Source organism: Muntiacus reevesi, chromosome 2, assembly GCF_963930625.1.
Source record: "Muntiacus reevesi chromosome 2, mMunRee1.1, whole genome shotgun sequence".
Lineage (NCBI taxonomy): Eukaryota > Metazoa > Chordata > Mammalia > Artiodactyla > Cervidae > Muntiacus > Muntiacus reevesi.
This window is the reverse complement of record NC_089250.1, coordinates 248,887,108-248,910,082: the sequence shown is the minus strand read 5'-3', so window position 1 is coordinate 248,910,082 and position 22,975 is coordinate 248,887,108. Positions and strand designations below refer to the sequence as shown.

Genomic DNA, 22,975 nt, shown 5'->3' with positions numbered 1-22,975 from the left:
AAATGTTATGTAGCTGCTAAAGATACCATAGGAAAAAAAAAAAAACAATGACATGCAAAGATGTTCATTACATGTTGGATGCAAATTGAAGGTTATATAAAATATGCATAGTATAATCTCAATTTTGTATATACGCACACACACACATACATACAAACACAGCGAAATAGGTATACAAGACATTGGAAAGCTATAAACCTAAATGTCAACTTCTCTTTTCATGTAGGATAATGTTAATATTAACAGCTGATTTAAACTTTCACCTTTTATTTTTTCTAATTGTTCTAAATGTGCTACTTTTGTGATTTTAAAAAATGATGTCTTGGAAAAAAAATTTAAAAAGAAAAAAAATTTAAACAGAAAATTTTAAAAAAGAAAACAATTTTTAAAGATTATATGTCTTACATGCTTAGAGATTTCTGGGGTGCAGACCATATTCTATTTCTTGACCCCTGCTGGGTTAACACTGGCCTTTTGCTTTACTTGTTAAAACGTAAACTTTAGAATAAAGTTTCCTCCCTGCACATTACATTTCACGATTTTTAAAATGCTTAATAAGATGCACGTTATTTTTCAACAGTTTACACATAGCTCCGCGTCTCTAAGGTTCCGTAATTCCGGATTTGACAACCTCAAACCGTGGTTAGTGTATCCGTCTTGGCAACGTAGACTTCAAGTCCCAGCAGGCATTGCGGCCAGTACACTGGGATCTACGGGGTCCGAGAGGGAGGCTGGGAGCCTCCGGTTCTTTTCCTCCCAGAAGCCCGCGGGCGGCTCGGAACGCCGTCCGTATCATGGCCGCGGGAGCCGGGACGGCGGGCTCCGCTTCCGGCCCGGGCGTCGTGCGTGACCCAGCGGCGTCACAGTCGAGGAAGCGTCCCGGCAGGGAGGGCGGGGAGGGCGCGCGGCGATCAGACGCGATGGCGGGAGGAGGCGGGAGCAGCGACAGCAGCGGGCGGGCGGCAGGCAGGCGGGCGTCCCGTAGCGGCGGGCGGGCTCGGCGGGGGCGCCACGCGCCCGGGCTGGGGGGCGCCGCGGAGCGCGGCGCGGGGGAGGCGCGGCTGGAGGAGGCGGTCAACCGCTGGGTGCTCAAGTTCTACTTCCACGAGGCGCTGCGGGCCTTTCGGGGTAGCCGGTACGGGGACTTCAGGCAGATCCGGGACATCATGCAGGGTGAGGGCCGGCCCTGGGGAAGGAGGCTGGGGGCCCCTGGGAAGGGGATCTGTGCACCCCCCCGCCCCCACGTGTCGCGGCTGGGGGTCGCCGAGTCTTTGATGTCTTCTTTCCCAGCTTTGCTTGTCAGGCCCTTGGGGAAGGAGCATACCGTGTCTCGGCTGCTGCGGGTTATGCAGTGTCTGTCGCGCATTGAAGAAGGGGAAAATTTAGGTATGGCTATTTTTTTTATGTTCTTCTCTTAGCTTACTTATTTAGGGTTACATTGTTTTCAAACTTACATCCTGGACTGAAGGATTCAGGGTTAAGGTGGGCTATTATGTTTCAGTCACAGTGGTCTTTTTCCTTCTAGGACGAGTTTATTCTCTGGCTCTACTTTTCTCCACTTGGTATTCTCTTGGCTGCTTTTCTGTGTTTATTTCCTCCCACCTGTTTCTTGCTCGCCCCAACTTTTTGCTATCTAAATTGAATTATGTGAAGATGGACATTTTTCCTCCATAGTAGAGTGTTTTTAAAGTATGAGCACCTTTTTATTTTCTTTTCCTAAATTGATTTTGACAGCTGTTTAGCAAAATGATCTATAGTTTTTGACTGTTTGTATCTGATTCTGACATTTAAGATGCATATACATGTGTTAAAACAACAATTTTTTACCTGTCCTGAAAATTACTGAAGGTCGCTTGAAATTAAAGGATTTGAATTTGGACCCTTAACATGTTTGTAAGCCTGTAGCCAGTATATCAACAAATTAAATACAAGTCTTACTATATTTGCATGTTTTCTTATATATATACACATATATAGACATAATTCTTCTGCTGTTTAGAAAATAGGTTAAAGTGAAAACTGTGCTTTTTGTCCTAGACTGTTCCTTTGATATGGAAGCTGAGCTCACACCACTGGAATCAGCTATCAATGTGCTGGAGATGATTAAAACGGAATTTACACTGACAGAGGCAGTGATCGAATCCAGTAGAAAACTGGTCAAGGAGGCTGTAAGGCTCTATTTTTAATTTCTTTTTTCTTTTAACAAAGATCAGAGTTCTTTGAGGAATCAGTGCTTATCTTTCCTGTGTGGGGTGGAGGACAGACAGGGATGGAGAGAGAGCAAGTGAGCACACTCAAAACACATTAATTCACACACACAGGTGTTACTTCATCAGGTGACCCTTCTTCCTAGCCCAGTCTTGGAAAGGAGGCACATGCTCAGCTTTTGTGATTTTTGATGGTCTTCCTTGTGGCCCTGACAGGAGGGGCCACAGTACACAGGAAGTGAGTTGGCATTGAAGAATGACATTTTGGAGGTTGTACCATTCAGAGCAGCATGTTGAAAGTGCTAAAAGTAACTGGCCTAGGATTTGGTCACCCTTGTTTATTACAGACCAAGGAGAAGAGCTGGTGCCTTGGAAAATGTGGGACCGCGTTGCGCTCTTTCATGCAATTCCTGAGAGGCTTAGGGAACATTCCCTTTGAGCAGACAGAATCAGAGATGCTGAGATAATCAGCCAGTTAGAAAAACAGTAATGGTAGGAGGCTGGCGCAGGGAGTGTTCTTGACAAGAAAAAAGCTTGTAGAGTGTCTAGGAATTTGGGACTGGAACTATGTCATGGTTCAGGTAGCTTTGAGTAGTGGAACTTACCTATATTTAAAACATTGAAGTGGCCATGGAAACCAGTCAGAAAAATCTTTTTCTTTTCCAATAACCAAGGCTGGGGGTGTGGAAGCAGATGCAGAGATGGGGACTGAACAACAATAGCTCAGCACTGTCTTAGTGGTGAAAGTAAGGAAATTGGTAAGAAAAGATAAGAGCACCTCCTAAAAGGATGAGATCTCAAGAGCAGAGAGGTAGGAGATAAAACCTTGCTTAGCAAAGAAGACTTTTGGTCCCTTGACTGTGTGCTGGGTACTCAGACACCCTGTTAAAAACAAACAAACAAACAAAAAACAGTTAAAAAAATGGTGTGGGATGCCGATATTTTATTTATTCAGTTAAGGACCTTGGGGCAGGATCTACTTTTGGTCTTGCAAGGAATGCTGAGAAAATTCCCATTCCAAGGAGGAATGATTACAAGAATAGATTTTTAGTACCCGTGAGTCAGGTTTGTGTCGGAGATAAAATGCCAGGAAAGACATTAGCAAAGGAGGAGAAATCCATGCCTACTTGGAAAATAGCAGGATCTTTTGAATGGGAAGAAATGGTGCCAGTTCAGGGTAATTCATGTAACTACTCTTAAGTGGCCAGCTAATTCAGAAATGCAACTCTTCCAGAACCCAAGGGTTATAGTTCTGTCTTCTAGAAGAGCCTGTGGGCTTTCATCTTCAGCTGCATGTTTATTATTTAAGTTCATAGATCTCTTGTTTGGACGCTTCATTAGGAAAAATTTGTTAGCAAAATCTAGATTCCCTTAAAACAGTCAACCATTTTCTTATGTTGACTCCCTTCTGCTTTTTCATTTTCCACCAGGTGCCAGATCTCTTGTTACTATATTACTGTTTACTGCTATGTAACAAAGTAAGCCAAAACTTTAGCAGCTTAAAAAAATAAATACTGTCTCTCAGTTTCCAAGGGTCAGGAATCTGGTAGTGATTTAGCTGTGTTTCTAACTGGAGGTCTCTCGTGAGATCATAGTCAGGCTGCCTGCTCCGGCTGCAGTTATCAGAGTTTTCCGGGGCTGATGAGTCTGCTTCTGTGCTGACTCCACTGGCTGGTTGTTAGCAGGACTCACTTTCTTGCTGGCTGTTGGCTCGAAGACTTCAGGTCCTTGTCTCTCCTTAGGACTACTTAAGAGCACAGTAGCTTGCTGCCCCTAGAGCAGTAGTGATCGAAGAGAAGAGAAACTGTAGTCTTTTATAAACTAATCTCAGAAGTGACTTACCACTTCTGCCATATGCTCTTGTTCACATAGACCTGACCAACTGGATTAGTATATGGAATGGGACTATGCAGGAGGTGGGGATCACTGGGAGCCATCTTAGAGGCTGGCTACCATAGTAATATCCAAGTTATTAAATGATATTGTATCACTTGTCTCTGATTTATTTTTTAAAATTCTTATTTTGTCATAGAATCTGTTAATGGTCATCTTTAGGAAAATATTTTGGAATGCCTAGGCTCAGTGAGGCTTTCTGTTGCATTTTTAAGCTTTGTAAAGTATCACAGCAATTTATCTTAAAGTTTATTAAATTTATTTTTTAAAGTTTGAACTTCTCCATGCGCGGTCCGGGGATTTTTGCAGGTCTTTGGGACCCTTTCAGGGTTCAAAACTATCTTCATAATAATGCCAAAATGTTAATTGAGGTTTTCAGTGCACTGACATTACTGACATTTACATTGATGATGCAAAAGCAGTGATGGGTAAAATTTCTGGTGTCATAGCATGACCAAAGCAATAATAAAATGTATTAGTAGTCATTGTATTCTTCATTGGCACATGCTTACAGTTTAAAAAAACAGCCAGTTTCAGTTAATGTCTTTGATGAAGCAGTATTTTTATTAAGCCTAATTAATTTTATTAATACACCTAAGAATGTCTCATGAAGCAGTAAAAATTACAATTTTATTAAGCCTTGAACAAAATGTTTTTTCAATATTTCATCTGACAAAATAAGAAATTTTCCTGTAGCATTTCTATTGCATACCAAAACATGATGGTTTTCTTTAGGAAAAGTACTTGTGTGATTGGGCTGCATGCTGACCTAGCTGCTTTTGTAATGGAACACCGTTTTTATTTGAAATAATTGACAAATTTTGGTTTTTTGGATGTGGTAATCTGGTAGTCATTTACTTGAGAGAGCAGAATGAACTTGTCATGTCAATGAATATAGTAGCATGTGTTGCCAGAGATAAAATTCAAGCTTTTCAGGTGAAAATTAGAATTTTGGAAAACCTACATTCATGTGCTGGGTATCTTTCTAATACTTAATTCTGATATGATAGTAATATTAATAACTGTGATTTTGAAAAGATTTTTAATGAATGTATCAAACACGTGGAAGATCATAGCTCAGTAAACCAATATTTTCCAAATGATCAATGAATTATATTGCAAAATCATTCAAAGGTAACAGATCCATTAAAAGTGCAAGCTAGACTATGACATTTTAATATAATAATGATAATGATAATATAATAATAATAATGATAATGATAAAAAGTTCACTTGCTAAAGTTTGGTGCAGAGTCAAAGAAGAATATCCACATTTTCTAAAAGAGTTCTTAAAATAATCCTCCCTTTTTCAACTTTGTGTGAGGCTGTAATTTTTTAATATCCTTCAACCAAAACAACATATCACAACAGAATGAATATAGAAGCAGAATACCATCTTTCTTCTATTAAGCCAGATATTAAGGAGATTTGCAAAAATGTAAAACAGTGCCACCCTTCTCATTAAACTTTTGTCTTAGAAAATAGTTGTCATAAAGATGTCATTTATATTAACCTGTAATAAGTTTATTGTTATTTTTCAGTGAATAAATATCTTGAATTTTTATGTTTTATATTTCTAATAACAGTAAATATCAGTGGATATAACCCATGTAAACAAAAGTTCTTTGGAGTCCTCATTAACATTGAACAGTATAAAGAATCCTAAGACCAGAAGTTTGAGAACTGCTTCTGTAAGCTGATAATGATATTGAGACTATGTTGGTTTTCTTTTTATAACTAAGAGAGAGAGGCCTCAGGTTTTTGTGAACACGGGAGAATAACATGTATGGCCTGTCCCTGGGGAAGCATTTATGTGTTGCTTTTGCTGTGCACCTTTGGTAATAGCACCTTGATTTTCTTTGGGGGGGAACTTACCCCATTTGAGGGACTGGTGCATCTCACACTGTCTTAAAATTTAAATTTCTTGAAACAGAAAGCTTTGCCAAGGGTTTTTGAGCATTTGTGCTTCCTTAACATCCAGGTTTCTTTCCAAGTTTGCTTCTTTAGCCTTTCTTCACTTCTGTGAGTTTGGCTTTCTCTTCTTAGGTCCTTTCTGGCATTTCCTCCAACATAAACCTATCTCAGCTATATTGAAAATCTGTGCTTGGAATTTTGCTTTAGTTTAAGTTAGCCAGAGACCATTGCTGTTGCTTACATGATAAGAACCTTAACAGATACATAAGAGCAGAAATTACCCTTATCTCTGAAAACTTCCAAGTTTTCAAAAAGCAAAGTTTCATCTCTTAAAAAAAGAAAAAACAACAACAAACAAAAACTTACCGGGAATCAAATTAATGCATAGCTTTTTTAAAAGCTCATAGTACAAACTTTGGAGGCAGGCTTTCAATTTAGATTTTGAAAGCATTCACATTTCCTTTCTTGTTTCACAAATTAAACATAGTTGGGCCTGTATTCCAGTTCTAGGAAAAATAGACAAGCATACTCTTCTATCTTTCTTAATGCAAGTATAAATCTTGGACAGAATGAATGGAGCAGCTATCTGAGAACACAGAAATGTAAAGGGCAGTAAGCAAATGGAGAAGACCAGAGTATGAAGGTCTACCAAACTGCTGATGGGTAGATGACCATTTTTCCCCTTTCTAGTATCACCAGGCCTGGACTTGAAGGATTCTGAAACTGGAAGTACACTCTAGGTGTGAACAGAAATAACGCCAAGAGAGGCTCTCTCTGGTCTGAAGGGCGAGAAAGGGGATCGGCTAAGGGTCAGAGAGGGTGGAAGAAATCTCAGGGGGCTTTTTTCTTCCTTTTTCCCTCCTTCTCTATCCTAGCACCCAGGCAGTATTACACTGGTGGCAGCAGTGACATAGTAATGATTACAGTGGCAGGAGAGCAGGCACCTAAAACCAAAGGAAGAGAACCTTTTTTCTTTAGCAGTGGAGCTGTGATTCCCAGAACTTGAAATGGATTCCACTTTTTTTTTTTTTGTCTACTCTGATGCTTAGTCCTGGATGCAGATACAGTTAGTATGTGGCAGAATGGGGAAACTAAAGCCCAGGAATGCAAGGCTGGTTCAATATTTGAAAATCAGTGAATGTACTTTACCCAGCTAGTCCAAAGAAAGAATCGTATGATCATATCAATCGAAGCAGAAAAAGCGTTTGACAAGATGCAACGTTAGTTCATGGTAAAAACACAGATAAAACTAGGAACAGAAGGAAACTTACTCAACCTGACAAAAGACATCTACAAAAAACCTACAGGGAACATCATAGTTAATGGTGAAGAACGGAATGCTTTGACCCTAAGATCCAAAATGAGGGAAAGCTGTCTGTTCTCACTTACATCTACATCATATTAGAAGACCTAGCCACTGCAGTTAAGTCAAGAAAAATAACAGATTGGAAAAGAAGGAATAAAACTGTCCCTTTTTTCAGGTCACATGGCTATCCATATAGAAAATTCCATGGAATAGATCAAAAAGCTATATAATAAATAGTTTAGCCAGACTGCAGGATATAAGATCAACACACAAAATGAGTGAAATGCTAGCAGTGAAATGAAATGATCAAAACAGTATCACTTATAATACTTCCAAAGAAGAAGAGAAAAATACTTAGGTATAAATCTAATAATAAAATATGTAGGTGGGACTTCCCTCGTGTTCACTGGTTAAGAATCTGCCTGCCAATGCAGGAGACATGGTTTGATCTGGGTCCAGGAAGATCCCACATGCCGCCTGCCAACTAAACCCATGTGCCACAACTGCTGAAGCCTGTGTGCCCTAGAGCCCATGCGCTGCAACCGGAGAAGCCACCGCAAGGAGAAGCCTGAACACTGCAAGCAGAGAGCAGTCCCCACCTGCTACAGCTAAAGGAAGCCCATGCACAGCAGCGAAGACCCAGCCAGCCAGAAACAAATAAAGTTTTTAAAAAATGTAGGATCTGTATGTGGAAAAATTACAAAATGCTAATGAAGAAATCACAACCTAGTAAATGGAAAGAAATACCGTTTGTGGATTAGAAGACCTAATATAGTTAAGATGTCAGTTCTCTCCAACAGATCTATGGATTTACTATACTTCTAATCACAGCCTCCACAGGATTTTCTGTTAGATACAGACTGATTCTAGAAGACATATGGTAAGGTAAAAAAACCACTAGACACGACAGTTCTGTAAAAGAAGAACAAAGCTGGAGGACTCGCACCTGATTTTAAGAATTACTATAAAGCTACAGTATTCATGACTATAGACAGATGAGTGGAACAGAAGATAGAGTCCAGAAAGAGACCCATACAAACATGACTCATCAATTTTTAAACAAAAAAATGTGAAGGTGAACTGCCCTGGTGGTCCAGTGGCTGGGACTCTGCGCTCGCAGTGCAGGGGGCCTGAGTTTGGTCCCTGGTTGGGAAACTGGATCCCACATTCTGCAACTGAAAGATCCTGCATGCCACAGCTAAGACCTGATGCAGCCAAATAAATATATATATATTTTTAATGTGAAGGTATTTCAGTGGAAAAAGGATAGTCTTCAATAAATGGAATTAAAACAACTGGATGTCCATATGCAAAAATAAATGAACCTTGACCTAAAACTCATACAAAAATCGATTTAAAGTGGATCATAATCTAAATGTAAAGCAATAAAACTGTTAGAAGAAAACATGGGAAAAAAAAACCCCAAAAAACTATGTCCTGGACTTAAGGCAAAAAGCTAGATATGACAGTAAAAGCATGCTCCACAAGAGCATGAAGTAGACTTCATCAAAATTAAAACTTGAGAAAAACACTGTTCAGAGAATGAAAAGACAAGCTATGGAGTGGGAGAAAATATTTGCAAATCACATATCTGACAAAGAATTTGTATCCAAGATATCTAAAGACCTCTCAAAATGAACAAGAAAACAAACACCCCAAACAAAACAACTAAAGAGAATATACTGTTGGCAAATAACATGAAAAGAGGCTCACCATTTAGTCAGTGGGGAAATTCTGGCACATACCTGTTAGAATGGCTAAACTTTAAAACTCCTCTAACACTAGTAAGTGTGAGTGTGAATATGGAGCAGCTGGAATCTTCATACATTGCTGATGGGGATGCAGAAAGGCATCTCAAGGGCATTATTATACTAAGGGAAAGACAGGTCTCAAGGGCATTACACTAAGGGGAAGAAGCCAGACTCAAGACTATATCCTTTAAAAATTAAGCTGAGTGACTCCATTTATATGATGCCATTTATATGACATTCTGAAGAGATGAAACGGTGAAAAGATGAGGGGTTAGGGGCGGGAAAGAGGTGATAGCAGAGTGCAGCACAAGGGAGGTTTATCAGATCCTTGGCTCTCTGGCATCATTGTGGTGGCTGCAGGAGTCGACACGTGTTTAGAACAGTACGCCCAAAAAGAGTTAAAACATAATAGGACCTAAATGATTTATAAAAGGTAAAACCTTTTTATTCTTCAAAAAAGTAAGCATAGTCTTAGTATAGTTTTTCTGCTGATAATAATGTAAAAGTGAATATGATGATCTGATTAAAATGAAAAGACTTATTTACTTCATCCCCCGCTGGCAGCCGGAACTTAGTGTTATAACTGCTGTTCAGAAGTGTGTGACACCAGTTTCCTTTGCCCTGTGTGGTTGTGCTCAGCCTGTTGAGGACAGAAGCACCAGAAATTTGTATTTTCTGAATTCCCTTCCTTTGGTCTGTATGTATCTCCTTAAACTCTTCCCTGTGAAGAACTGAAAATATCTGTGGACCATTTTCCTTCCCTTTTTTGTGTGTGTGAGGTATGTTTCTTTGACACTGGATTTAAATTCGCTACTTTATCCTATTAGATAACTCCAGGTGGTACAGATTTTTTCATGGCTTTCCTCATCAAAAAAAAAATAAAATGTTTTTAAATATCCTTTTTAATTTTCAGTCACTGTTATTTGCCCTCTGTGTGTGTGCTCTAGGAACATAGAACATAGGTTTCTTCACTGAAGGACTCTCCTTTTTCTCTGTGGCTGAGGAGACCTTCTCATCCTATGTAGAATTTTGTCCTGTTTTCTTTGCTGCTTGTGGAGTTAGCCACCTGGGGTTTATAGTATGAGAGGCTGTGCTGGTTCTACTGAACTGGCCTGAGTTCCACTAGTGGAACTCTGATCAGCAAGTCCCTCTCCCCTCTCCGCCCCCCAGTATATCCTCCTCTCATTCCCCCATTACATCAAAGCTTGTGCATACCAAAAAAACAAAACCAACTGTTTCGGGGGCCTGGTATGACTCCTGTCCATTTTGCCTTTCCATAGGAGGCCCTATTCAGATTGAGTAAATGGTCTGTAATCCAGTAGATCATATTCTGCTGTATCAGCTTTTTAAAAAAATTCCAATGTAATACTGAATTAGTGAAGGTGATGGAATTCCAGTTGAGCTAGTTCAAATCCTAAAAGATGATGCTGTGAAAGTGCTGCACTCAATATGCCAGCAAATTGGAAAACTCAGCAGTGGCCACAGGACTGGAAAAGGTCAGTTTTCATTCCAGTCCCAGAGAAAGGCAATGCCAAAGAATGCTCAAACTACCGCACAATTGCACTCATCTCACACACTAGTAAAGTAATGCTCAAAATTCTCCAAGCCAGGCTTCAGCAATACGTGAACCGTTAACTGCCAGATGTTCAAGCTGGTTTTAGAAAAGGCAGAGGAACCAGAGATCAAATTGCCAACATTCGCTGGATCATCAAAAAAGCAAGAGAGTTCCAGAAAAACATCTATTTCTGCTTTATTGACTATGCCAAAGCCTTTGACTGTGTGGATCACAATAAACTGGAAAATTCTGAAAGAGATGGGAATACCAAACCACCTGACTTGCCTCTTGAGAAATCTGTATGCAGGTCAGGAAGCAACAGTTAGAACTGGATATGGAACAACAGACTGGTTCCATATTGGGAGAGGAATACATCAAGGCTGTATGTTGTCACCCTGCTTATTTAACTTATATGCTGAGTACATCATGAGAAACGCTGGGCTGGAGGAAGCACAATCTGGAATTAAGATTGCTGGGAGAAATATCAATAGCCTCAGATATGCAGACAACAGCACTCTTATGGCAGAAAGTGAAGAGGAACTAAAAAGCCTCTTGATGAAAGTGAAAGAGGAGAGTGAAAAAGTTGGTTTAAAGCTCAGCATTCAGAAAACTAAGCTCATGGCATCTGGTCCCATCATTTTATGGCAATAGGGAAACAGTGCAAACAGTGGCTGACTTTACTTTTTTGGGCTCCAAAATCACTGCAGATGGTGATTGCAGCCATGAAATTAAAAGACGCTTTCTCCTTGGAAGAAAAGTTATGACCAACCTCAATAGCATATTAAAAAGCAGAAACATTACTTTGCCAATAAAGGTCCGTCTAGTCAAGGCTATGGTTTTTCCAGTAGTTTTGTATGGATGTGAGAATTTGACTATAAAGAAAGCTGAGCACTGAAGAATTGATGCTTTTGAACTGTGGTGTTGGAGAAGACTCTTGAGAGTTCCTTGGACTGCAGGGAGGTCCAACCAGTCCATCATAAAGGAGATCAGTCCTGAGTGTTCATTGGAAGGACTGATGTTGAAGCTGAAACTTCAGTACTTTGGCCACCTGATGTGAAGAGCTGACTCATTTGAAAAGACCCTGATGCTAGGAAAGATTGAGGGCAAGAGGAGAAGGGGACGACAGAGAATGAGATGACTGGATGGCATCACCGACTTGATGGACATGAGTCTGGGTAAACTCCAGGAGTTGGTGATGGACAGGGAGGCCTGGCATGCTGTGGTCCATGGGGTTGCAAAGAGTCAGACACGACTGAGCGACTGAACTGAAGTGAATATTGAAAATCTAGTACCTTACATGCTGAAGCAGAGTGTATGGTTGTTCATATGGTTGAACAATAATCGTTAGTTTTTAAAAGGGAATTTGATAGAATGTGAAAAAGTTCTTGGGTATATAAGACTCACTTTTACTTTTCAGTGGAGCTTATTTTGATATTTGATATTCTGATTATATCTTTCATTATTATAACAGTTAAAAATTTCCCCCCCTTTTTAGGCAGTCATTATTTGTATCAAAAACAAAGAATTTGAAAAGGCTTCAAAAATTTTGAAAAAACACATGTCCAAGGACCCTACAACTCAGGTAAATTTGATATACTTTTGCTTCCATTACCTATATCCAGCTTATTGCTTTTTGTGGGGAAACAGGGAAAGGGTTCTCTGTCAGGAATATTAATAATCAGTACCTTGAACATGTCTTTTATATCTAGGTTAATTTACTGTTAGATTAGCTTTTCAAAAATGTGAAAAACTTACAGAAAGCATTTACTTGCCCATTTCTGCCAGGTGTGTGACAAAACTCTAGTGCTCAGCACCGGTACTACCACATCTGACTTTATTTATATAAATGCTGATCCTGCAGACTTGAGAATCTGCCTTACTGAGGACTCAACGCCTCTGTTTTCTGGTGTCAAAAACTCTGCTGGTACCCTGCTCTTTTTTTTAATATATAAATATAAATTTTATTTTTGAAAAGCTAATATATGTATATAATACAACATTTATAAATACAACAAAATAGCTTAGTGAAAATTCTATCATCTCTGACTTGGCTATCTCATTCCTCTCCTTAGAGGCAACCAATGCTTTTTTCTCCTTAAGAGATTCTGTGCATATGCAGGCAAATAAGTGTGCGTGTGTGTATGTACAGACATACACATATATCCAGTCTTCCCATTCTTCCAATATACATATGTGAGCGTATTCTACACACTTCACTTGACCATTAAATTGCTATTTTCACTTAATGTATCTTGGAGATCTTTTTATATTAGTACATACGGAGCTTTTCATCTGTTTTGGTTTTCTTTTTTGAAAGTTTAAAAATCTTTATATGTAAAAGTAGAAAAATACTTTAGATCCTAAGTTCTTCATCTACCCTCCCCCCCCCCCCCTTTTGTATAGCTACATAGTAACCAACTGTGACTGGTCAGTAATTTTTGACCTGTTCTATAATGTGGTAGGCTTCCCTTTCCCCCAGTGCTATTCATTGATGGTACTGAGAAAGTTCTGATAGTGCTATCTTAACTCATCATCACTGAATCTTTATTGGAGTTTTCCTTTCTCATATTTCAACTATTGGTCCTTTGTGTAGAAGCTGAGAAATGACCTCCTAAACATTATCCGTGAAAAGAACCTGGCCCACCCTGTGATCCAGAACTTCTCCTATGAGACCTTCCAGCAGAAGATGCTGCGCTTCCTGGAGAGTCACCTGGATGACGCAGAGCCCTACCTCCTCACGGTGGGGCTTGGAAACATTGGTCATCCTAAGTGTCAAAGAAAACCGAAAGTCTGGCTTTTGCATGTGACCCCAAAGGTCTATGTGGGATTCAGAAACTAGAATAGGGATGAGGCTGAAAGGATAGAAGAGGAGACACAAAGTAAAATCACTTAATTTGTTGTCCAAAATAACTGTCTGGAATTCTTGCAACATCAAGATCCTTTTAGCACCACTCAGATTGAGTTCTCCTTTAGTATAGAAAACTATGAACTATTGTGTGGGGAAGGAAAAAAGAAAGAAATGAGACAATTCTTTAAGTTCTCTCCCTTTTTATGTCCTCCTATAGTCTATGCCTAAATTGGGTTTGTGAGTGAAATGTGCTTGCGTATTGAATATGTTCATGGTAAAAGAAGCAGAGAGTTAATGAAATTCTGTGACTTCCTCTTCTTGATGGTATTTTTCCTTTCTCAGATGGCCAAAAAGGCTTTGAAATCTGAGTCCTCCACCTCAGCCACAGTGAAAGAACCACAACCTCAGCCAGCACCAGAGCCTGTAGAAAAGCCACTCAGAGAACCTGCCAGGTAAGAGAGATGCACTTTTGTGATGTTGGGATGAAACACAGAGGTAGTTGGAAGCATAGTCATCATCTTAGAGCAGAGTAAGTCAGTTCTTCCCAGTGATTTGACCTCCTAACATGTTACTGGGTTACTCAAGGGAGGCACTGTGGGTTTTACAGAGGACACCCTGGGAAAATGGGAATATTGAAAATAGGATGTTAGGTCTTTGGCAGAAGTTCCTGACTGTATTTATTCCTCAAAGGCTCTTTCCTTCTGTTTCTCTGTCTTTGCCTCAGTACTTCCCTGTTGATATGTTATCTCTTAATACAGTGTTCAGACTTGTGAATCAGATCCCCGAAACCAGTTAACAAAGCAGAGATCTCTTTGAAGGCCCTGTAGGAGATGTAAAGGAGCAAAGTGGGCCCAGGATAATACAGTTGAGAGCACAGGACTGGGACCCAGCTTTGTGTGATTGTTGCTGTGTTCACGGTCCAAGCTTCAGTTCAAAATTTTATGTGAGATGTCCAAAAAATATTTTTTGAGATTTCTCACATAAAGATTTGAACTGAAGTTTTTGAATGTTGGTGGTTAGTCTAATTAAGCGGGGAAAAAAAGGTTAAACAAGACACATCTGCCAGCTAGGATTGGCATGCAGGCCACCAGTTTGCTTTCTCTTTAGAGTGTTTACTTAAAACATACGAGCTATTCCAAGTGCTCAATGAACTTTATTTTGAAAAGTCAGTTTCTCATTGTTCCAAGACTGGCATGCTTCTCACTGAGAATTCTCAAGATCCCACTTATAAGTGTATTGTAGGAGAAAGAGGGCGGAATTGAGACCTAGTCTTACATGAGGGCTGGACTGGGACAGCTGGAAGAAGAGTTTACATTTGAAGGTGAGGTTGCTGGAGTATCAGTTGGTCATCCAGATGGACTTGTACCTGTTAGACATTCTGCAGAGCTCTTGCATTAAAGGAAAGCATTGCTTTAGTCCATGCAGAGTAATGAATTAGCACATCCGCTGAAGAGGTCTCCATTATCATTGACCCTGGTTCCTTTTAGGTTCTCTTGAAGTTTAAGCTCCATAATTCAATTTACATGTCATATTTAAAACCTCTGCTTAACACTTATAAATGGAAGTTCTTATAAATAAAGGCTGTATCACATACTTTCTCTTTTTTTAAATGAAGAGTTCTCAACCTGAGTCTATAATTTGAAGCTTCACAGTTTGAAAAAGTTGTGGCTGCTTAGATGGGCCTCAGCACTGATTTCTCTGTGTTTGCGTTGTTTGTAGGCAGCTACAGAGCACACCAACCACCATTGGGATTAGGACTCTGAAAGCAGCTTTCAAGACTCTGTCCAGCGCACAAGATTCTGAGGCAGCCTTCTCAAAACTGGACCAGAAGGATATGGTCTTTCCTAATAAAGTGTGCCCACCATCACCAGCCCTCAAAAACAAGAGAACAAGGAAAGATGACAACGACAGTTCTGCCCCCACTGAGGGTGAGGGTAGCTCTGAACTGCAGCCCAAGACCAAGCGCATGACAATAAGCAGACTGGTTTTGGAGGAGGACAGCCAGAGTACTGAGCCGAGCCCAGGCCTCGACTCTGCCCAGGAGGTCACACCAGCATCACCATCCAAGCCCACTGTCCTCAACCAACCCCTCCCTGGGGAGAAGAATCCCAAGTATGAAGACCTTTGTAGAAGTTTGGGGGCTGGTTGGTGGTCCTGGTTAGGCCTGGTATTGCTTCCATGAATGAAGTAACTTTCAGCTACGTTATTCACCACCAAGGCTTGCTCAGACTGCTAGAGTGACTCAGGGTGGGGAGGGACGTCGTAGCCATTCTGCCAGTTCTGAAGGCCTGTGCTGGGCTTCCAGGCATTGCACTAGGTGGGAGTGGAAGGGTGTCAGAGCCTCCTACTCACCACTGCTTCCATTTTTAGCGAACTGCTGAATGCCTTGACTACTAAATAGTAGTCTTCTTACAAGAAGTTTGTTTGAATTGGGCCACATTATACTCTGATCCTTAGAAGAGATTTATGAATATTTATAGTTTTGCACGTTTAATGGACATTTGAAACTTGGCAAATTCAGTAAATACTAATCTCTCACATTCTGCTAGGCTCTGTGGGGCAGTGGTTAGAGTGCTTTCATTTCGCTCCACTTCATGACCCCAAGCTGGCTTCCAGTTTTGCTACCTTTGTGCCCTCTTGTGGAGCCTTCCTTTAGGCTGACTGGTCTGCTTGCTCTCTCAGCCCTCTTTCTGTCACTGTGCTCTTCTTGCCGCCTCTCATTCCCCATGTGTGGACCTTCATTCCTCCACCATCGCCTGTCAGAATCCCATCTGTCTTTCAAAGGGGAGAGAAGCTGATGTTAACTAAATACTTTCTGTGGGCCAAGCACTTTCAATTATTATCTTAATAGCTACACTCCTCACTCTGAGTGATTTATTAGCTCCATTTTATAGGTGAGGAAGGTTCAGAAACATTACTAACTTACCTGAAGTCATACAGCTAAAAAGTGGCAAAACTGGGCTTTGGGATTTTTAAATCCTAGTTAGTCTTGACACAAAACCCATGTACACCAAGCTGCCTCGCCTCCATAAATTTCCCCTGGTCACCCTGCTATAAGGGATCACCTCACTGATCTCCCAAGGTCATTGCCATCTCTACTTGTGCACTCCTGTAGTTGTTTGGGGACTTACGCCCCAGCATGCTTGTGCTAGGTAGTCTGTGGGGTGTTGCATCTAATAAGTGATTTATACTCGGGCACAGATCTGCACTGTATACCACTATCTGCATTTGGAAGTGAGTCAGTCATTGGCTGGGCAAGCTGAATAACACACAATTATTCTCATTTGATACCTGATCTCAGCCTCTCACAGCAATTCTATGAAGTATAGGTGTTGCTCCCATGAATAGACGAGGAAACTGGAAAGAGTATGATTACAGTGGCTTTATAAATGGAAGGGTGTGTCAAGGGTATGAGGTATGATGGGTACTCTAAAGCAGAGGTTGGCAAATTATGGCCTCTTGGCTAAGTCCACCTGTTGCCTGTTTTTGTAAATAAAGTTTTATTGGAACAGCCACACTTACGAATTATGTATTGTCTGTGGCTGCTACCTTGAGTTGAGTAGTTGCAACAAAGACAGTAAGGCCTGCAAGGATTAAGATACTATATGCGTTTTACAGAAAAAAGGGATTCCCTGACTCTGGTTCTAGAAGAAGCTTATGTGAGGTGCCCTGGGAGCTGCAGGGAAGAAGAGCTGACCTGGGCAGCAGAGTTGTGGGTGGGGCAACCTTGCAGAGGGGCTAGCCTTGGAGAATGAGTAGGAAGTCATCCAGCATATTGGGAGGTGTGGGGTTCTGAGCAGTGGGAACCTCTTACAGCTCAAGAAAGCCTGGTATGCTCTGGAAACTGTCGTGCAGTCTGTATGGCAGGAGAATACAGTGCACAGAGAGGATGAAGGGAGAAAGGTCTGGAGGGTAGATGGGCCAGATTTTGAGCTCCTATTACGTTCTATCAGGCAGAGGTTCTCAAGCGGTGCTTCACATCAATTACCTGCAGTGTTGGGCTCCTGACTACGGAATGAGAAGGCACAGGGAGTGCTCTAATCTGCTTTGCTAACTGTGCCCCAGATAAACCTAATACACCTAATCTGAAAGCCTGAGCAGACATCACTGACAGCTTTTGTACTGACACTGAGGGAAAGGAGAGGAGGGTGGTGGAGCCTGCTGCCTGGTGAGCAGTCAGGACCCAGGGGAAGCTGGGCCAGTGGAATCAGAAGCAGAGAAGGCAGGCTTAGGGTCTGTCACCTTGGGGCCACAACTACTAGGCTTTCCTATCCCTCATGGTTCTTGGTTCTTGGAATTTAAGGGGCCACCAGCAAAACTTCTATAAAAGGGTAGGAAAGGAAACAATTTAGCCTTTGTGGACCACTTGTGTCTCTGTTGCATGTTCTGTTTTGTTTTTTTACCACCCTTTGAAAAATATAAAAACCATTCTTAGTTCAAGGGCTGTACAAAACCCAGCAGCCACAGGCTATGGTCTGCCAACCCCTCTAAGACCATTAAGGTGTTCTAACTTCACCACTTAGGAGCGCAGTGACCCAGGAGTGCACAGCCAGCTAGCAGTCAAGATGAGAACCAGGTCTGAGCCCATTCTACAACATGAGAAGTTAGGAAATACTGAAACGTTTATACATGTAATAAAGTTCAGAGGAGGCGCAGAAAGTTACCAAAGTGATCTGCAAAGACAGTCTACAGGAAGAGTGACCAGCCACTTAGGTGAAAATGACGGACCCAGAGGTAAAAACCAGTTTTATCCCAGGACTTGGATAAATTGATGAAAACTTAAACTCTGATCCTGACTTTTATTTAGCTAACATCCTGAAATGGGTAAACCTCATATAATTTTTACTTTGTCTCAAATCAGTTATTCTTAGAAATATCCTTTTGGAGGTTATGACCTAATTTAAAAACAAGAGTCCACTATTTGTCTCAGTCAGTTAAGTAACTGTATACTAACTTACGAAATGTTTTTTCAAATGTATGCATTTATTAAGCAAATTGTTTTCATTACTTATTTGAAAAATACTGACAGTATTTGCAACAAAATTTCATAGTGGGGAAGAAGACAGCAGTTTGTACTCTTGTCAGGTTTTTCAGGTGATTTTGATCTATATAAATTCTTAAAAACTTAGTTCAGCTACTTTCCATGTTTGTTTTGTAAAGGATGTTATAATTCTGAGGTCAGATTTGTGCTATGTTTGGTAAGACTGAATATAATTTTCATTTATTTATTTTGGATTATTTAGTTTTAGAACTGTTTTTGGTTGCACCTAGGTACTAAAAATTTCATGTTACAGGGAGGGTTCTTGTTTGCTTACTATTGTAATCTTTGATAGTATAATTCCTTTATGGCTCTTGGATAATCCACTTGTTAGCTTAATCTCTCTCCAGCTTCTGTTAGGGTATGTGTTACAGTGCAAGGTGTTTGGGGTAGACAGATGAGGATAATGGCCTCTTATGTCAAGGTGCTTATGGTTATGGGTATGTTGTGAAACGGTTGTGTAATACAGTGGAAGCAGAGGAGCAGGGGATTTGTGTGTGTCGGGCAGTCTTCATTGAGAATGATGGCCTTGAAAGACTTCACTTGGCAGGGAAGGGAATCCCAAGCAGAGAGAACAGTAAATAGAGAGGCAGGAAAGCAGAGCTCATAGGAGGAAGGAGGGTGAGGGCGTCCTCTTTGTGTGGGTGTGTGGGTGGTGTGGCAGGAGTAGTTGGTGGGGAGAGGAGGAACTGATGAGAAATTGATGGGCCAGACTGGATGATCTTGGCTCCCCTCTATGGGCATTTAGTCTTAACTGTTTACACAGTGAGAAGCCATCACTGAATAGAGGAGGGATCTGTAAGTTTAGGATGACTGTTCAGGTGGGTTTGGAAGGAGAAGGGGTTGGAGGGGAGAGATTCCAGTTAAAAGGCTAGTGTGATACTGGTGAAAGGTACTGGACCATGGGCATGGGCTTGAGGAATGGGGAGGAAAAAGAGAACACTCCAGAGATAGGAACAAAGCATCTCTATGACAGAGGGGAAGGAATTTGCAGCTTCTAGGTTAGAATAATGCTGAAATCCTTTTGAGTCCAAACCAACCAAACAAAAAGCCCTAGGAAAATGAACAGGTTGTTGAAAGGGGATGGTGATGTAGTCAGTGCTGAGTTTGTGATGACTTTGTTTTACACTTTGTCCTCTCATTGATCTTCCCTCAGAGTACCCAAAGGCAAGTGGAACAGCTCTAATGGGGTTGAAGAAAAAGAGACTTGGGTGGAAGAGGACGAACTGTTTCAAGTTCAGGGTAAGCCGGAAGATTCTCACTGGTTTCTCTCCTTAACACTTGCTTAAGTATAGATGCATGCTACTGTCACATCAATGTTCCAGAAACTGCTTGTCTCCAAAAGAGAAAAAAGTTTAAAAGTTCCACATTGTGATTCATGAGGAATCAGTTTTATGTCTTTTTCCATTAAACAATGGAGACTATCAAAGCAACACTTAACAGTTAAAGAAAATTCTTGGTTTTTGGTTTAATAAATCCTGTATTTAATGGTAGTTGATATTCTTCCCAAAGTATTTAAATTAGAAAAAGTAGAAGTGGTCATTCCCTACATTTCTTATTTAACTAAATTGTCTCTTACCAGTTTCTGTATAGTGAATGTTTTTTTTCCAAGATGAGAAATGTTACTTTCCCTTAATGAATACCAAGCTTCATTGCATTTGCATTAGGATCCCCCCCACCACATACTTTGCACTCTAATGAAAATATCTACATGCTAAACCTTAGTCTTGCAGATGCTGAAGACTTCTGTAACACAGCAGCAACCAGTAATCTTTTGCCAGTCTCAAAGGTTTTGTCCTTAAGAATTACCTTTTGTTGGCAAAATCAAGGTTATACAGAAGATGGGAGAAATAACGATGAATAAAGTGGCATTAAATATGTTTAAAACAGGATATAAAAGTTCTAGAAAACATCCACTTCTGATGCGTCCAGATTTGTCAGTTTCAGAAATCTTCTACTATATATAGTAGGAAATACTTCATAATTTAAAAATAATCTGCTCCTATAAGTATCCCTTCTCCTGTGTCACCCTCCCTCATTCTTTAGGAAGCATTCCTGGGACAGTGATGTCTGCTAAGGCAGACACTGCAGCAGGTTCCATGTTTATGCAACTTTGCCTTACCCAGCTTTTTAACTGGCTTTTGTTGGCCTGAGATGGCATGTTCATTACACTTGTATACCCTCCTGTAGCCCTCTGGTCCTTTAAAAAATTATCTTGGACCTTGTTTTATGAAGCCTGACCTATATCCATAATGATGAAAAGGTAGAATCTGAATAGATCTCACATGGTCTGTTGGAGTGGGAAGCAATAATTATCAGCCCATTCCTTTTGTTTGAGGAACTGAGCCAAATTTTACTTACATCTAGTATTTTGGAAATTAAAAAACAATAAAACTGGGTTATTTCAAAGCAGTGGTTAACAAGGAGTTAACAGAAATTATATATATACACACACACATACACTCATATATAGGTGTATGTATATACACAAAAAGTTAAGTTTAGAAAATTATATTGGTTTTACTAAAGAGCCTGAAATCCTGATCAACATTTACTGAATGCCTGTTTGTGAAGTATTTGGTTTGTACAGATTCTCATGGACTGAAATGATTGGTATCTTGCAAGCAAAGGACAAAAACAAATTATCCTTTAGTGATATCCTTTATTCTCTCAAAGTTTGTAAAATCTGAATCAAGTTTCCCCTTTGGGGATGTTCTGTGTCTTTTTCTTGTGGGTTGTGCTGAGAAAGGTGAGCTCTGACATGAGTCTGCTTCTAATGTTTTCCAGCAGCACCAGATGAAGACAGTGCAACCAATACAACAAAAAAGCAGGTAATTTTTTAAACTGTCTTTTCTAATCTTTTCTGGTTGTAGGGGTAGAAGAGAGGTAAAATAAGTACCCACATTTCACAGGCATAGACTACCCATGCACCTGGTAAAAAATTTTATTTGTAATTTCCAGATAATCCAAACTAAGTAATAGTTACCCTCTGGAAGAAAAATCTAGGTCAGAATGCTGACACATTTCCCAACCATGAATACATGTTTAAAGTTCTGAATGCAGAAATGATTATTAGTTGAGGACAAAACAGTAAGACACTGAAAATTAGTAAATGTTCAAATCCATGGTGTTAACTTATAATCTGTATCATGTTTTAAGAGTATAAATCCTTCCTTTGGGTTCAGATTATTCTCCTAGACCTCTTCACTATATGAAAATGTAAGTGGAGAGAACAGGTGGTGATAAATCCTTTGCTTCTCTTTTTTTTTCTTGCAGAAGTGGACTGTAGAGGAAAGCGAGTGGGTCAAGGCTGGAGTGCAGAAGTATGGAGAAGGAAACTGGGCTGCCATTTCTAAAAACTACCCATTTGTTAACCGAACAGCTGTGATGATTAAGGATCGCTGGCGGACCATGAAAAGACTTGGCATGAACTGAAACAGGCTTTCATTTCCACAGAATTCACAGGAGCATGGTTCCTAATAATAGCCCCTGGTAGTCTGCTGTTTCTTTCAAAAGCTGGGCTGGGATGAGAATTTTGGGCATCCTCCTCTCATGTGGGGGAGGTCCCGGTTCCACTTCATCACAGTTGGAGATCATGGAGCTGAGAAACAAAGCCAAGTCCACCCCATGTCCTTGGCAGAGATGACAGGCACACAGCTTGTACAGTGCCAGAATACCATTAGTATTTCCCTTCTTTAGTGGTTTGCTTGAATTTAAATCCCTGGTAATCAGTAGAACCTTCTCCTAGGAAATGGTGGAGTCTATTAGGAGCCACTTTTGACTCCATGTACCTGTTAAAACCAGCAACATGAGCATTATTTGGAGTGAACTTCTTCCAGGTAAAGCTTTGGCCTTCTGATGCAAATGCAAAGGAACTTCAGCTGTCGTGAGCCCAGGTTGATGAGAGACCAGTCCTGGTGGAGTCAGAGTCCCTTTAAACATTGTTCAGCCGATTGTGACGTCGACACCTAGAAACGTGACTGCCTTGGCATTTGCTCTATTTGCTGGCCTCCGTAGGCAGGTGTAACCTCCACTTCTCATGTGGTGGAACCAGTGTGTTTTTTGGTAAAATGGTGATTGTAGATAAGCTTAGCCCCTGGCCCCATCCACTCTTCCCAATTCCCTTCTTTATGCTGGACTTTTAAAGCTTAAAAGAATCCTGATTAAGTATAAATGCCTAATTCCATTCTTTGTGAAATGGTTGCTTCCGCCTGGTTCCCTAATTGTGCTGTGTTAGTGTCTTGCACTGGAATTCAACATTCCCTTCTCCTTTTGTACTGTGTTGTGCTTGCTGTCTCTCAGATCCTTAAAGACTGTCTTTTTAGCAAAAAAAGAATTTCAGTAAAGTGTTTTCTGTAATCTTTTTTTAAAATGAGAACTAATTATTGTCCATAACTTGTAGCATTCTTCATTAAAGTCTTGCTTCTCTCAAATTTAAGTAGCTGATTAATTGCAGCTGAAAA

At 40.5% G+C, this 22,975-nt stretch overlaps 2 protein-coding genes across 8 annotated transcripts in view; one reads left to right on the top strand and one right to left on the bottom strand.

Moving 5' to 3' along the window:
- NIP7 (nucleolar pre-rRNA processing protein NIP7) overlaps positions 1–22,975 on the bottom strand; it is a 66,641-nt gene that overhangs the window by 32,965 nt on the left and 10,701 nt on the right. The window contains exon 4 of one of the 4 annotated variants that reach the window (XM_065925652.1): positions 2,140–3,980. The exons of 1 other annotated variant lie outside the window; for it this stretch is intronic. In XM_065925652.1, coding sequence (XP_065781724.1) covers positions 3,774–3,980 — 207 coding nt within the window. In that variant the 3' untranslated portion in view covers positions 2,140–3,773. Of the gene's footprint in view, positions 1–2,139; positions 3,981–22,847; positions 22,969–22,975 lie in introns of those variants that run through there. 2 more of the 4 variants (XM_065925649.1, XR_010661688.1) reach the window with 2 other exon arrangements.
- Positions 795–22,945, top strand: TERF2 (telomeric repeat binding factor 2). 4 transcript variants are annotated; one of them, XM_065925641.1, is made up of 10 exons: positions 795–1,173; positions 1,291–1,386; positions 2,038–2,168; positions 12,122–12,208; positions 13,220–13,366; positions 13,817–13,926; positions 15,194–15,586; positions 19,669–19,754; positions 21,300–21,343; positions 21,789–22,945. In XM_065925641.1, exons 1-10 carry the CDS (start codon positions 795–797, stop codon positions 21,945–21,947), a joined length of 1,632 nt encoding a protein of 543 aa, XP_065781713.1. In that variant the 3' UTR covers positions 21,948–22,945. The 4 variants fall into 4 exon arrangements, with proteins under 4 accessions (XP_065781713.1, XP_065781715.1, XP_065781716.1 ...); XM_065925643.1 differs by having other exon boundaries at positions 804–1,173; positions 15,194–15,402; XM_065925644.1 differs by having other exon boundaries at positions 804–1,173; positions 15,194–15,402; positions 21,303–21,343; positions 21,789–21,950.